Source organism: Lissotriton vulgaris, chromosome 1_1 (assembly GCF_964263255.1).
Source record: "Lissotriton vulgaris chromosome 1_1, aLisVul1.2, whole genome shotgun sequence".
NCBI lineage: Eukaryota > Metazoa > Chordata > Amphibia > Caudata > Salamandridae > Lissotriton > Lissotriton vulgaris.
In genome coordinates, this window is record NC_141685.1 from 1,481,529,529 (window position 1) to 1,481,545,741 (window position 16,213).

At 46.8% G+C, this 16,213-nt stretch overlaps 1 protein-coding gene across 1 annotated transcript in view; it reads right to left on the bottom strand.

Moving 5' to 3' along the window:
* Positions 1-16,213, bottom strand: part of PSMC2 (proteasome 26S subunit, ATPase 2) — a 110,237-nt gene that overhangs the window by 63,888 nt on the left and 30,136 nt on the right. The window contains exon 4 of the mRNA XM_086967332.1: positions 5,242-5,341. Within this exon, the coding sequence (XP_086823458.1) occupies positions 5,242-5,341 (100 nt within the window). The remainder of the gene's footprint in view (positions 1-5,241; positions 5,342-16,213) is intronic.

Consider the following 16,213-nt stretch of genomic DNA (forward strand, 5'->3'; position numbering starts at 1 on the left):
ATCTGAGACACAAGAAGCTGTTTAAAGACTGATTTTCACACGTGCGATGTATAAACTGAATAATAAATGAAGTTATAAGAACACTTTGGAGTGCTATGATCAATTAAGCAATTGAATATTTGAAAATTAGCACCAACTATCAATTTGAAGCTGTGCACCTGTGAAAGGATCGTAAATACGTTCAGATTGTTCTAAGGTTTCTATGAACGCGAGAACCAGGGCGGAACACGCACTCGGGCTGCACACGCAGCAGTGGCTAAAATGATGACGTTTGACAACAATATGGATTACAAAGGTGTGCACAGGAACTCTCTTTTTTGACACAGGGATGTGCCATGTTGACTCTTTGTTTAGTTCTGTACTTAGACACTCAGCCTGCAAAGGCAGTGCGCAGGTGTCTGGGTACTGGGCCTCTAAGGGTGCACAATAAGTTCTGCAGCCCTTAAGGGTCTTCTCTGGTCACCATGTCCTGGGTACCTAGGGTACCATTTACTAAGGGCTGACAGGAGGACGGAGATGCCAATTGGGTTTCAGTTTCAACACAGATTTAGGGAATGAACACAGGCCCTGGACACCTGGTTGTCAGGAGCCCAGGGCCCACTCAGTCAAAGCACATCAGTAATTCAGCAAAAAAAAAAGTGGAAGTGGGGGCATACCTATGCAAGAAAGATGGCACTTTCTCACACATTACATCTATCACAGTTCGGGCAACCGCTGTGATGTGTCTCCCCGCCCCCACGCCCCCATCCCTGATTTATCCTTCCGTGGGTTCATAACTAAATTGAGGTCTCCACCCCAAAGCTTTTGCACCTCCCCGCAAATACAGACCTTTTCTGACAATACAGCGTAGAAGTTGGTATTATCAAAATTTGGGCCGTATATATTAACTATATGTAGGTCTGTTCTCTTTCCCCTACACCGAGTTATCACAAATCGCCATCCTTGTCTGTGTCTAATGGTTCGAGTTTGAGAATTGACCTGGGGTTCACCCATGTAAGCACTCCCTGCGCATGTGTGGTAAAACCTGCTGCATGCAGGTTTCCTTGCAATCCCCTGCTGCGAAACATGGGACTATTAAGGGCGAGGTGTGTCTCTTGCAGTAGTGCAATGTCAATGTCATGTCTCGTCAGGTAGGCTAGGACCTTAAGTAGCTTCCTGTGGTCATTACCACCCCTCACATTACATGTGAGTGCTCGAAGCCTACCATGAGTCGCATCACTATTGGACCTACTGTGGTCTGTCTTGTGGGCGTGTTGTCTCACTGTACCTGCCGCTAGAACATACAAACTGTGCAATCACCATGCATGAAAATGCATTGAACAGGAAAATTGTCATGCTTTCTGAGTCTCCATCCCCACCCACACTCCACCCATGCCAGGCTTGTGCCTACTGTGCCTCAGCGAAATACCATCAAACATACCCTTTTTTCCATCTGAAAGTTCAGCAATTGAAACCTACTTAACATCAAACCAAGAGAACCCCCCAACTGTGCAATTCCCCAAGTGTGTGTTTCACTCGTGGGTGGAGGTTGCTCACTTAGCAGGGTAGTACGTCCAAACCCGACTAGGTATCCTCTGCGCTCACCAAACAAATTTAGTGCATCTGCAAAAAGAACATCCCCGCCCCCACATCTGAATATCTATTAAGTCAAAAGCATTGCAAACAAACTCCCACCAAGAGCTGACCCCTCCGTAGCTAACACCATATCACAATCGATCACGGGATGCTCTTCAATCGTCAGTATCGCATTCAATCATGTTCATTCCAAGCAACTACATGAATTCTCATGTATGGCCCCCCCGGGCCTCCCCAGAACTGCATTCTTATCTGTAACTAGAGTAGTCCAGAGTCCAGTCCTGTTCGTCTAGTCGTCCACCTTCCGCTCCCTCCAAGGAACCTCGCTCCGGGCTGCAACACTTTTCTTTAGACCATTCCTTCAGGGCTTTCTGTAGGACTTTTGGATCAGTGAAGGTTTGTGAATGGCCCTGCCTATTGACATGGAGTATAGCCGGGTACAGCATGGCATAGTCTATGTTTTGATCTCTTAGTTGCTGCTTCAGTGGAGCAAACTGTCTGCGCGCCTCTTGTACCCTTATAGTAAAGTCTGGGAATAAAGCTATAGTGGATCCCTCATACCTGTAATGTCTGTTCTTCCCTGGCTACCTTCAACGCTGAATCTTTGTCACGATAATTCAGCAGCTTCGCAAATATCTGCCTTGAGGGAGCACCAGGGGTTGGGCGAGGGCACAGAGAGCGGTGTGCTCTCTCTACCACAGATATGGGAGAAAACGTTTCACTTCTGAGTAGTGTTACTAATAATTTCTCAACAAATTTTTCCATGTTGCCGATCTGGGTTGATTCCGGAAGGGCCGTGATCCTTAAGTTGCAGCAATGGGAACGCGCTTCAAGGTCCTCTGTCTTATCCTGTAAAACTTGCATCACCCTTCTTAGTTGCTTGTGTTCAGTGTCCATCGTTGTCTGTGCTTCCTCTATCTCCGTTACCCAGCACTCAGTCATATCCAACCTTTCTGCATGTTTGTCCATTCTCTCTGTCATTCTGTCCCTCTGGTATTAGAGGGAGTCTATTTTAGTAGTCTCGGCTGATATGGCAGCAAGCAGGAGTTTAGTTACCTGCATGCGGCAGGAGGACTGTGTCCCCGCGTTTAAATATATCCCCTTAGTGGATGTGTTGTGCATTTTCCTGACCACGCGCCATTGAGTGCTTTCCTCTTGGAGATTGAATTCATTTTTTTCACCTCCCTGTAGCTGAACCTCTATTCAAACCGGGTCAGAGGACCGTCTTGTATACCTATCCCTCAGCTGTATCCATTTAAGGTTTCTGACCTTGTATGTTGAGCTAATCGCCAACCGATCCCTTCACTGGCATACCTAGATGCCCCCTGTTCAGAAGCATCTATTATTGGGTCCTACATTTGAATTGACCGCACTGATGAAGTTGTGACCCACATTGGGTTAGAAACCGAAATGCGCGTTGGCGCTGGAGAATCTCGTGCCTCCGTTTAGTTTCCACCTTCTATAACAAGAAGGCACAATAATGATTACTGATTATTTGAGGTCTACTATTGTAATATGTATCATGAATATGAACAAATTAGAATTTTGATTGTACCAAAAATTATGAATTTCCTTGCATGTGGAGAATGTATGAGAATGTATGTAATTGTGTGTGTAGGTGTGTATTGAGTGTATAAATGTGGGACCTTATATATATATCTTTGTATGTTGATATGGTATCATGTCACATGTCTTTCTTATGAATTTTGATCAAATATAAATAATAAAAAATATACATTTTCCTTATTTTTTGTTTTTGTTTTATTTGGGGGAATTTCTCTGTTTGTATAGCAATGCTTTATAGTATCAGTGACTTTGTTAGCACCTTTGTATCAGTTACCAGGCAGCTCGGGTCTTTCTAGACTGTTGTTTTGGCTCATTCCCCTGTCCAACCTGCCTGCCTTCAGGGGCCCCCTTGTGTTGTAGAGGAGTCCATTTTAGTGTCCAGAACAGAGAGGCTGCTCTGCAAGCCTTTATCCATTGCAGCCAGCCTAGTGCGGACGTCACAGTCTGCCTCCTCTTGGGGCAGTTCCTACGCATTGTCCCCATCTTCAGTAGCATTGTCCCGCACCTTAGTCATCCTTTGATCAAATGGTAGTATAGGCGGAGTCTTATCCACTCTGCCCATCGTGGCCGATCTGCAGCAATAGTCTAGATCCAAATACACCAACCACCCAGGCAGGTAGCCACTGCCAGGCAGACCAGCCTCGACCTGTCCGTGGTAGAACCTCTGCTCCAAAGGGCACCTTCTGCTAGCCTCTGCCGCAATTGGTACCTTCCTGTGGCTTAATCCGGGGATATTGCTTCCCTCGGTCTCTTCTTGCACAGTGGCACACAGCAGGGGAAATAGTGTTGAATGGCCCCTACCAGGAGGTGCAACGAGAGGCCATTACTTAATCAATACCACCAGGCGCGGCAACAGTAAGCACCGGCCCGCTGTGCTCCACACAAGATGGCGCCACAGTCTTTCGGGCTCTCCCTCAGACTCTGTTTGGGTAGTGGGTCCAATCCTGATGCTCACTCTCCTACACTTGCCACTGGCGACTGCGGGAGTAGGGTAATTCACGGTGCTCCACGCTCGTTCAAGTTCAACACCACCCCCAGACAGAGATTGCTCTAGTTTTGCCATTGAAACCAAGCCATATGGCAGGGAGTCCCTCGTACCTTAAGGCTTCAAGAATGCTGGCCTCGCCTGCCGCACCTTCACAACGAACGGAGGCCCGTCGCTCAGCTCTGCATCCAGGGAACGCATGCAGTTTTCACTCCCCTTGAGAGCGCCTCAGGTGAACGCAGCAAACAAGCTGCGTTGCAGCGTCTTTGCCACTAAGGAATGCCTCCGTCCTCACCAGCTCCCGGTGTTAGTCCCACGCCGGCCCCGCCGCTCAGCGCACCAGGGCCTCCCGTGCTCTTCCGGCTCTGCGAGCCACAGGCTGTTCTAGTCGCTCCGCTATCCAGGGGGCAGGGCTCACTGCAGTCGCTGCCAGCACCGGCCACTCAAATGGCCTCCGCTCCGACACCAGAATCGCCGGAGACAGGGTAGCCGCAGGGTCTCGGGCAGCCTCACCCGTCACGCCAGCCCCGGAATCGCGGCCTTATGCAGGACCTTTACAGGCAGAGGCAGCCCGCTTGATAGTCCGGGGAAGTTCAGGGCCCCGAGACAGCTTCTTTCAATCCCAAGCCCTTCCGGAACTAGGAACGGCTCCAGTCAAGCCGTATCAATCGCGCAGATGCCGGATCCTTGAAGGATTACGCAATGGCAACGCTGAGCTCTCTGCTCAAGTGGCCATCTTCGTTGTGAGCAAGCTCTGCCCCCTCTGACCCAAATACCATTTATCATTCTATTAACAATGATGAAGAAGCCATTATGAGACAGTCAAATAATGAAACTGCATAAAACCCCTAACCAAAAAAGTGGCCTACTACATAACACACAATCCTCACTAAAAACCTTTTCCCCATTTATTCCAAGAAAAGAAATGCTTATTTTTCACCACAATAATAATGTTATAGCTTTTTTTTTTTTAATTGTCCTCGTTATTGGTTTCTTTATTTTCATGTATCCACCTCAGAGAAGACATGGGTCAAGCAAAAGGGTCCACATTCCGCGAGAATTGCCATGGGGATGAGATGATGGTGTACACCACAGAACATTTCTCATTTGCTTACCTTGCTACTTGCAATGGCTGCTCACTTTGAAGTGTCTGCTTATCTGCAGCCAAATCCCAGAGTGCTGGTGGTGCCAGCCCTGTGTCAGACTCCTTAATTCCTTAAAACAGAAAAGCGACAACAATGTAAGCAAAGTACTGTAACAGAAAGAACACAGCCACTTGTTCCTACAAATAACCACACCAACAAAATACACATAAGTATTCAAATGAATTTTCTGGGATGGGAGCATAATCAAACTTGTTATTCCAAGAAATATGCCCTTACAAAAAATAGAATATAAACTATATACAGCTGCCAGGGTAACAAGTAATATTGGCTTCTCAATTGTGCTGTACCATCTGAGTAACATTCTCAGTTAGCAGTTAACCTAGATTCTGCTATCATTTGCTTTCTGAAGGCAGGTGCCTTGGACTCATCTTGAATGGTTATATTGGAGTTGAAAAACCTTTTATACAGTCAGACATGCGAAAAAAAAGTGGTTTCACATTTCTCAAAGCACAGGGTAGCTCATTAATAGGTTGGTCAGGACACTAGTACCTATAAATGACACGTCTAAACGGATTTATTTTCAGCAGAATTTATTGGAACATAAATGCTGACAGGATAGTAGAAAAAAGCACACATCATTACATTGGTAAACATAGATACCTCCTGGTGTCATAAAGCAAAGATTCAAAAGCAGAACACCTTAATTATTATCTGTGTACTTAAAATGAATGGCAGCTTCCCCAGAACTACGGTGGAAGGTTGGGAACCCAGGATAGAAGGGGGAGGAGGAATAGGATGGACATATCACGACACAGCATGTACAAAACTGCCTGGCTTCAGACCAGACAGAGGCAAGAGTCAGCGATCACATCCATTTGGGAGGACCTAAAACCAACAGTGGACAAAAACAGAGTAGACACCTTATTGCTTCTTGATTTATCTGCTGCGCTTGACTACACACTACTACAAATACTTCATCTAGAGATAAGTGAAAATCCTTTAAAATGGATTGCTTCGTACCTCAGAGAAAGTGTAGTTTACCTACTTCTTTTCACAACAGCTCCTAAAACTCAACACTTTGCTGTCCCTAGAGGTCCATCATATCCCCTCTGTTATTCAACATCCACCTAGCCCCCTTACTAAACTGATTAAATCATTCAACCTCACCTGCTGCCAACTATAACGAAATCCCCTTACACTTAGTAAAAACACATCTGCTACAGGTCTTGCATATCACCCAGTAAGGCTGCTATCACCAGTTGAACATGCATGGAAAAACAGAAGATATATGTGCCTGCTCACCAATCTGACTCTAATATAGTCTTCCACTGCCGGTCCTAACTGGCTACAATCTATGATATAATTGTTTCTTCACATCTCACAATGACATTCAGACATAGGATGATAGTAAAAAAAAGCACCATTTCCCGATCAAATCATGCCTGCTCAGGACCAAAAAGGTTATATAAACTACCAGTGTGAACAATCTGGTGAGGTTACCACATAATTAGACTGTTATCATAAGAAATATCATAAATGGACCTGCAGAAGTGATAGCTTACTAAAAACTATAAACTGAGTTTTTCTTTCACCCCTCTTCATTCACTGCACTGCTAACCCAATCATCCTTTAACATGACAATGACGTCATTGGTCATCACACATGACATGGAAACAGTTCCCTCATATGGTCAGAAACAAATACAACACCCTTCCAGCCACACACCACGCTTCGTGGCGTAGTGTGCTGCCCTTGTGTAGGGAAGTGCCCCTTTTTGACATGGTCACTCCCACTATTTGCTTGGTATCAGCCCCAGAAATGCAATGTGTTCATGCTATCCAGGTCCCCAGGGTCAGATCTCTTTACCCAAAAACGTACAATTGTTCCCACAGTTGGAAATACATTTAGCACCCCTTGTAAATCCCTAGCAAATGGTACCCTGGTGTCTAGGGCAAGGAGGCTTACGAGGGCTCCTAAAGGCTGCAGCATGTATTGTGCCATCCTAAGGGACCCCTCAGCACCAACATGCAAACTTCCATTGCAGGCAGCGTGCCATGGTGCAGACAAAAATCAAGACAAGACATGGCATACCTCCTTTATGCCATACCTGCAGGCACTGCTTGCCGTACAGATAAGCTACCCCTCGAGCAGGCCTTACAGCCCTAAGGCAGGGTGCACAATACTAAGTGTGGACATATCTGCAAGCAGATATGCCCCTGTGATGTCTAAGTCAACTCCCTGGAAATTACGGGTGACCAGGGAAGCCATTTTCGGTACATGTTCTAGACACTGGTATTTACCAGTTCCCCAGCTACATGATGACTTCACTGAAACTAGAGAAGTTTGGTATCAAACATCTCGTACTGATAAACCCACACTTATTTATTAATACATGCAACCAGAGGGCACCTCAGAAGTGCCCCTGAAAACCTACGGACTACTAGTATACTGGCTGACTGGTGTAGACCAGTCTGCTACCACAGACCAGTTTATGACGACACCCCCCCACCCCACCCTCCTTTGCAGGTGAGAGCTCTCCGATGGCAGATATAATGCTTGCTCCCGCCAAAGGTGGTGTCACCTCCTTCAAGTAGGATGGCTAAGTGATCAGCATATCGAGGCAGGAGGCTTCAAAGGCCACTGCCACCTTTGATATGAGACCCCAGACAAGAGAAATGCCACCCCCTGCCCAGGGCCCATTTGGCACCAGGACAGATGGAAAAATTAGCTAGTCAGGAGGCGTGTTCCCACATCAGGCTAGTTCCAACCCTAAGGTGGGCTACCTAACACAAATTTTAGAATATCGCCATATTTGTTTCAATGGAATTAGACTCTCTGGGCAGGGATATGCCCACTTCCCACAGGAAGTGGTCATACACAGGGTGTAATCACCTTAACGGTAAGTAGACCATTGGCTGCTACCTGTCACTTCCTTTAACTCCCCCAAATTTAGTATTTAGGTGGCACCCCTGACACCAGGAACTTGGATCAAACAGCTCCAGTAGAAGAGGAGAAAAAAAAGCCAGCGAACTGAAGATCTGCTGTGGACTTTTGGTGCCCAACTCTGCCTGCACCAGTCTCGACAATCATAACCAGTGGCTAGTTCTGCAGCTGAACAGCTTCCGAGAACCCAGGAGACTACCAGCCCTTCACAAATTACCAGTAAGCTACGCTGGAGTAAATGAGCTACTCCCCTGTAGTCCACAGGCGCCAAAGAGGCAAAGTTTGGGTCACCGAGTTGCTGCTCCTCGGGCAGCCGGACGCATCTGACCCCCTTGGAAGAGGTACCTGTGCTTCTGAAGGTCAGATCACTCCCACTACTGGATGGGAGGGCTCCAGAACTGACCGGAGGGGAGCCACACAGGACCAATACCTGGGGTACTGGAACCCTTTGAGCAAACAGAGCCCGTAAGAGTCCAATCCAGACTCCAACTACACCGAGACCGAGCAGCTGTCGAGGAATGTCAGCACTGCAGAGACCCACCTTCAGAGTAGTCCAGCTTTATACATTTTGCTTCCTCAACTGACGAGACGGACAACCACAAGGCCCTAGGACACACAGATCACAGCTAACCTTTCTACTCTGCACCGGAGTGCCCCAGTCCGGGTACGAACCGCCTGTGCCCCTTTCTTCTCAGGGCCCCTTTGACCTGAGCTCCCCCCCATGGAAGCTCCAGGACTGGTCTCGAAGTCCCACTCTGCAACTTGTTTCTAGGTACCCCCCATTTCACTGGCTCCGCATGAACAGCTGCAAATCAGACCAGCACCTCTGCACCTTGACACCCCAGGGCAGGTAATGAGTAGCTGCTGGAGGTACTTTGGACCTTTGCTCTCTTAAGTCCCAAAGGAAACCAACCAGAAACGGACTGTGCATAACTGTATGCAACATATGCCTTTTCTGCCATAGGGAAGCATTGCTGCTTAAACACGCATTTAACTGAACTGTTTACTTCCCTGTGAAATTCAATATTAAAAAAAAGTACTTGTCAGCGATTTTATTCTTGAGTGTCTGTCATTTATTGCCTCTGAGTAAAACAAATGCTTAGCACTACCCTCTCATAAGCCTAAACTGTTCAACCACATTACCACAAGAGAGCATTTGGCGTTATCATTTTTGCCTCTGTAAACCAAAAAGGGTTGCCGGGTCCATTTACACTGTGTGCCTCATTTTGTTCTACTATATATGGAGCCAGCTTCCTACACCATGTAGGCAAGCACTTTAGAGCCAAACAGAGGGGTTATATAAATGCTGTAAATAGAATGTGATACCATATAAATGCAGCACTAGTGTACACTACCCATGCTAAAGTAACACTACGCAATCAACTATGGTTCATTACGCCAGCATCTTCAGCCTTTAAGTAATTCCTACTTCTCTCCTTAAAAAAAAAAAAAAAAAGCTTGCGGTCTCTGAATGAGAAAAGATGCTAATGTTATTATTGTAGCACATCTGCAGTCTGGCTTGATTCCGAACCATTGCAGATATGTCCATTGTTAACAGTTCTTTTGCACATCCATCTAATGCCACCATGTGGCTTAGGTCATCGCAAATATCTGGGAAGTGGAAGATACTCAGGTATGCACATTAGAGGTTATTGTTCAACAGGTTCTTCAAAACTGCTTTGTGCCACCTTGGACCACACAAGATTACCATAAGTGAGCTGTGGATGATGCAGGCTTTGGAATACAGATGATTTAGTCCTTCAGGCAGCAAGCACTCTGCGCAAGCAGTGCAGATTAGTCAAATGAATCCGTGGGGGAGAATGACTTCCATGACTTCCAACCATCTCCCTACAATCTATCAATCAATCGCAGAACTTGTAAAGCGCACTACTTACCCGCGAGGGTCGCAAAGCGCAGGGGGGGGGGGGGGGGGGGGGGAGGTGGCTGCTGCTACTGCTCGAAGAGCCAGGCCTTGAGGAGCTTCCTGAAGGTGAGCAGGTCCTGGGTCTGCCGCAAGCGGGTGCGGAGGGTGTTCCAGGTCTTGGCAGCGAGGAAGGGGAAGGATCTGCCTCCGGAGGTGGTACCTTGGATTCGTGGGACGTCGGTGAGGGCGAGGCTGGGGTGTAGAAGTTGAGTCTGTTGTTCAGGTAGGCTGGTCCGGAGTTGTGGAGTGCTTTGTGAGCGTGGGTGAGGAGCTTGAAGGTGATCCTCTTGTTGATGGGGAGCCAGTGAAGGTCTCTGAGGTGGGGGGGTGATGTGGCTGCGTCGGGGGAGGTTGAGGATCAGACGGGCCGAGGCGTTTTCGATGGGTTGTAGTCAATGTAATTGTTTGGTCGGGATTCCCCGCGTAGAGTGCGTTGCCGTAGTCCAGCCGGCTGCTGACGAGGGCTTGGGTCACTGTTCTTCTGGTTTCGATCGGGATCCTGCGAAGTATGCGGAGGGTGTTGTAGCAGGCGGATGAGACGGCGCTGACCTGCTTGGACATGGAGAGGGAGGAGTCGAGGATGACTCCCAAGTTGCGTGCGTGGTCCGTGGGTGTCGGTCCTGTTCCTAGCGCTATCGGCCACCAGGAATTGTCCAGCCGGGGTGGGGCCGAGGATGAGGACTTCAGTCTTGTCTGAGTTCAGCTTCAGACGGGTGCTTCTCATCCACTCAGTGACGGACTTCATTCCCTCGTGGAGGTTGGTTTTGGCGGTGTGTGGGAGAGGATGAGCTGGGTGTCGTCAGCGTAGGAGATGACGTTCAGGTCGTGTGGGTGGGCCACTTGAGCGAGGGGGGTATGTAGATGTTGAACAGCGTCGGGCTCAGGGATGAGCCCTGGGGTACGCTGCAGATGAGGTTGGTAGCTTTGGAACGGTGGGGTTGTAGGCAGACCCTCTGGGTTCTGTCGGAGAGGAAGGAGGTAGTCCAGTCAAGGGCTTTTTCCCGGATTCTGGCTTCTTGGAGGCGTGTTCTTAGTGTGTGGTGGCAGACCGTGTCGAATGCAGCTGACAGGTCCAGGAGGATGAGGGCTGAGGTTTTGCCGTTGTCTAGTTGGCGTTGGATGTCGTCTGTGGCGGCAATGAGGGCTGTCTCGGTGCTGTGGTTCAGTCTGAATCCGGATTGCGATGGGTCTAGGATGTTGTTGTCCTCGAGGTGGCGGGTCAGCTGTATGTTGGCGATTTTCTCAATGATTTTCGCAGGGAAGGGCGGCAGGGAGATGGGGCGGAAGTTCTTGAGGTCCTACACAGCCAGAGAGGGAAATCCCAAAATGAAGATGTTTGCTGCCTTCTCACATCCTCCACTTGTCAATACAACCCTTTGAGGGCATTCACAGCAGTCTGAATACTGCAACCCCTGAAACTTTAGGTTTTCTGCAGCCGGAGACCATTCAATAGACTGTATTCATGTCTCTACTGAGTCCACTGCTAGTTGCACTCCAGACACAGTGCACCACGTTTCTCATCTCATTCTCACCACCAACTTCTTCACCGATTCGAGCTTCTTCACATACACCTCTAATGCCCACGTCATTTATTCTGCAGCTGTATTTCTTCAGCTATAGGCGCCTCTCTGCCATCTTCTCCCTCCTCTGTTGCCTTCCTCCACTTTGCCATAGTGCAAAAAAATCATGTTTGTCCCTCTCGAGTCCGTACGGTGGGCCTGAGAAAATAGTACCTAATGAATTCCACAACTTTTCAAGGCAACATACTGTTAATATATTCTGCATTACTAACTTCCTTTGCCCGTTTTTAGGCAATTTGACAAGCCTTTGAATTTTTTTATGTGAGTTGTGTGGATGTATAATAGGTAATGTGCAGGTCATATGTTGGCTGTGTGAAAGTATTGTAAGGTGTATTGGTGCGATATGTTAGTTTTGCGGCTATATTACGGTGGGAATGCTATATAATGTTAGTTCTGTGGATGGATAATATGTTAGCATGATTTTAGCTGTGACATTATGATAGTCGATGTGTTGGCTATGATGGTAGCATTTGTTAATAATCTGTGTTGAGGCATGATGGCAGAAGTGCTCATGCCCTCCTCCAATTAAACGGTGTCCACTGCCTACCCTGCACCCTGTCTTGCCGCCCGTGGCGACCATGCAGCCCCTTTATGTACCCCTGTGTAAACTACAGTGCCTGTGTGACTACACCCCCACTCCAGTGTGCTTCCCTGCGGCTCTCTGTGCTTCTGCACCTGACCTCCACCACTGCAGCCTCTGTCTGAGTCCCCTGCAGCCCTCCCTGTGTGACACCTACTCCATCAGTGTGAAACCCTACCTCCGCTCTATGGCGCGTCTCCTGAAACCTTTTCTGTGCGTGGCCTCCTGCAGCCCTTGTGTACCACCCTAATCCTGCACACACTTTGTACGTCTCATCAACAATGTTGACCCCTGCAGCCCTTGTGTCGCCTCCGCCTCTTTTAATGCCTCAGCGGGCTCCTGCCTTAACTCTGATCCCAGTCTCCTGTTGCCCCTATGTACCAGTCCTCGTACAGTCAGTCTGCCGACCAGCCCCTCTCTATGCCCCGAATCTCACGGCAGCCTTTGTGACCCACATTGACCTGCATTATGTTTATGTGCCCCATGCCCTTGGGCAAAAGAAGGGTGGGTGTAAGGGGACAAATTCTCCAACTATCACCTATGGACATGGTGAGTGGGGTTCAGCTATTGATCTTCCCTGTATGTAGGGGCGAGAGGAGGGAAAACTGGGGCAGATGAAACCTATAGAGTAGATTAGCCTCTTGCACTTAAGCATGGTGGGAGAGAATAAATAGCATCCATCTCCCGACCCATTAGGCCAGCCCGAAATAATATAAATAGCCTCAACCTGGTTGAGAGCAAGGTGAGAGTGGAAGGGGGGGGCTGTAATTAACACTACTTGGTCTTGCTATGCCATGGGTCTGAAAGGCATGTCGTTTTTTATCCCTCCCTTGCCTGTCAAACGGGGTAATGATATAACTGGGTAGGCTTTGGATCTCCAGTCCAGAGATGCTTGATATTTTTATGTTCTTCTACTGCTTTCGTCTCTCAATGTTCGTGAACGTTGGTAGGAAAAAAATTCCCAGTGGCCATGGGCACAAAATAGTGGGCATGCGCACTGGTGGTTTACTGTCAGTGCATGCCTGGTTTGGGTTTGCATACGTTTTTCACTATGTACATTTTTGAACACGTGCAATGGACACATGCCTACATAATCCAAATATAAATGCCAGTGAAAAGTGGTTTTTTGTGCCCCACCTCATTATAATACAATAAATCATATGAAAGATCTGCACCAAATTAGGCAGTCAGATTTACACGCCAATTCCCTCCATTTCCCCCCCAATATGGTGTAGACTGGTCAGAGGGGGGCCATAATTACTAAGGATCCAAAATTGGATTTCAGAGGAAGCAAGTTTTCCAAGCTCACTACCGACTCTAATATAAACCCATCAGACAGGAGTCCAGAAGATTAATATCCATTTCAGCAAGATGAAAGCACAGAAATATTTCATTAGCAGACTGAAAATACACCCAGATAGACAAAATGGTAACGTGTGGAATTTCTAAACCCTAAATTTGATTCCATCATTATTTTGCTTGGCTATGCCAATCAAAAGACTAGGACCAACCACATGCAAATCACCTGTGGTCCTAACCCAAAAGAGGCAGGTCAACTGAAATGCTGGGTAATTTTTGCAGAAAATAACAAAAGCCCAACGTGGACACATGTTAGTGTTTTTCGCCATCATGGGTCGGGTGCAGCCCAAGTCCCATCAAACCCAAAGCATTAGCCAAGGGTCCAGATTAATTTATGCATTTCCAACCATCCCTCTAGTATATTGAGAATCAGATTACATGCATGTGCAGGAGCCTGAAATACAATGTTGCTCCCAGGTGCATTCACTTTATGAAGGCAGTAGAACATATGTTTAGAAATTTTAAAGTAAATACATTAAGAATATGGGGCTTCGTGATGTCAAATTTAGAAATCACTGCAGAGACTTTTAAATTATAGATCAATGGAATCTTTGGGTAACTTTCCAATTTTATCAACGTGCTGGATCATTTACTTATTCATATATGAATAGGATCAAAAAGTCAACTAAGATCACTTAGGGTTCAAAATCATGAACCACATAACAAATGACACTCTGAAAATATAATGCAGAAGCAATTGGTCCTCCAAAACAAGAGTGCAAATGGCGCAAGTTGTACTCTGAAGAGCAAGGGATTCACTACTAATCTCTTAAAGGCCTGAGCAAAATATCTCTGTCACTGCATTCCTTGTTCATCTAATATGGTTAAATATTTATTTCAGATTCTAAAAAACCTTTAAGAAGCAAGCGTGTACATTACACATGCACATAAAATAATTTCTGCCAAGATATTGCATACTTTTTCTGCATGAAAATAACTAAAGAATTAAGTAAACACACACACAAAACTTTCACTGAACTCTCAATTTGAGCCTCTCACCTCCCTCCCTTTCAGCAAATCCCAACAAGAATATGGGACTGTTTTACTCCGACTAAGGTTGAGGAAATAACCTATATTTTTAGCCTGTTAAAAATCCAACTCCACAGATGATCCCTGTCCAGGCCGCCTTCTCCACTTATCGTATCAGTTCCTGCTTTCTCTCTTTCTAATCTAATAAATCTCTCCCTAGGTTCCGGCTCAGTCCCTTCAGTCAAGATGGCGGGGGTCGTCACTCCCACACTGAAGAAGGACTATCTAGAGTACCAGTGGAAAATTATCAGCCCATTGCTCTGCTTCAGGCCCTTGTCAAACTGGATGAATAAATATTAGACAAACATTTACCAAATCATCATCTTAAAAATACTAGCACTCTGGGCCCTAGTTCCCTCAGCTTTAGACAGGGTCAAGATATGGAGACAGCCCTAGTGTGTGATCTGGTAAAACTAAGACTTATTTTTGATCAGGCTGACTCCAAGGCTCTAATCCTTTTGGATCTTTCAAATGGCTTTCACGTGTTGTTAATATGCCAATGTCCATTCAACTAAATCATGGCACCATAGTTCAATTTTGCTGAAGCCATGGACTTGCCTGGTGCATGGCTATGCACTATTTCGCGAGAATCATGCTGAGCGAGGTCAGTGGTCTCTTCATTTTATAAATTGTTTTTGGCTGGAAATATACCCAATAGGTACTGCTTATTACTTTTAATAGGTACGGATTATATAGCAGAGTATAAACAATTTACCACTTTCTGTCAGAAGTGAGCTATTTTGTGGAATATCCACACTATGCATAGGAAGTCTATTCCCCTAGCTCTGCATCAGCCACAAGCAGACGGTCTACCTGGGTAAAGCATCTGCTACTTTTCAGGAGTAATGTACGTTATGTGTACATAATACAATTGAATTAACTTGCATTAGATGAAATACATATGACTTGGTCACACACTTAGTTCCAATCAGAATCTGTTAAGGGCACTTATGCAGCCATTTCTCTAACATTAAATCAGTGTCTCTTCCCCTATCATGTACAGTATTCATTGCTCTTATCTGCACATCTGCAGGTGGTTCTTGGTGGGAAATCCTACTTTTGCCACTGAGCCAGCAGACACCTGGCACTTGGCAGACAGACACACCAGCGGCAATGCAGCTTCCCTGATTCAGACTAGGCAACGGTGTCCTGCAAGCATTGGCGAGTGTGCAACCGAAATAGGGCCTGCCAGCAGCAACAGTCACCAAGGTCACCTGACCTGGAGCAGGTGATCCATGAATGGAAACTGGCTTTAGAGGCTACTGTATCCATCCAGGCCGCTGACTGGGACAAAGACGCTAACACTAGCCCCTGGCATCCTTCTGACGAGACAGTGGTTTGTCACGATCCTGCTCATTCCCACGGAACTCGGTTACGCCACAGGAGGTAGATGATATCTTTTAACTTCACTGCACTCTTTCTCCCTTCTTTTCATTTGTTCCCCTTTATACTCCCCCCCCCCCCCTTCTTACATTTACTCTCTTGCATTGCAGAGTGACCGGAGTCTCCTCTGCCCTCCGCGTGCTCCCCTGTTTTAATTTATCAAAGGCATTGGCTTTCCTTGTG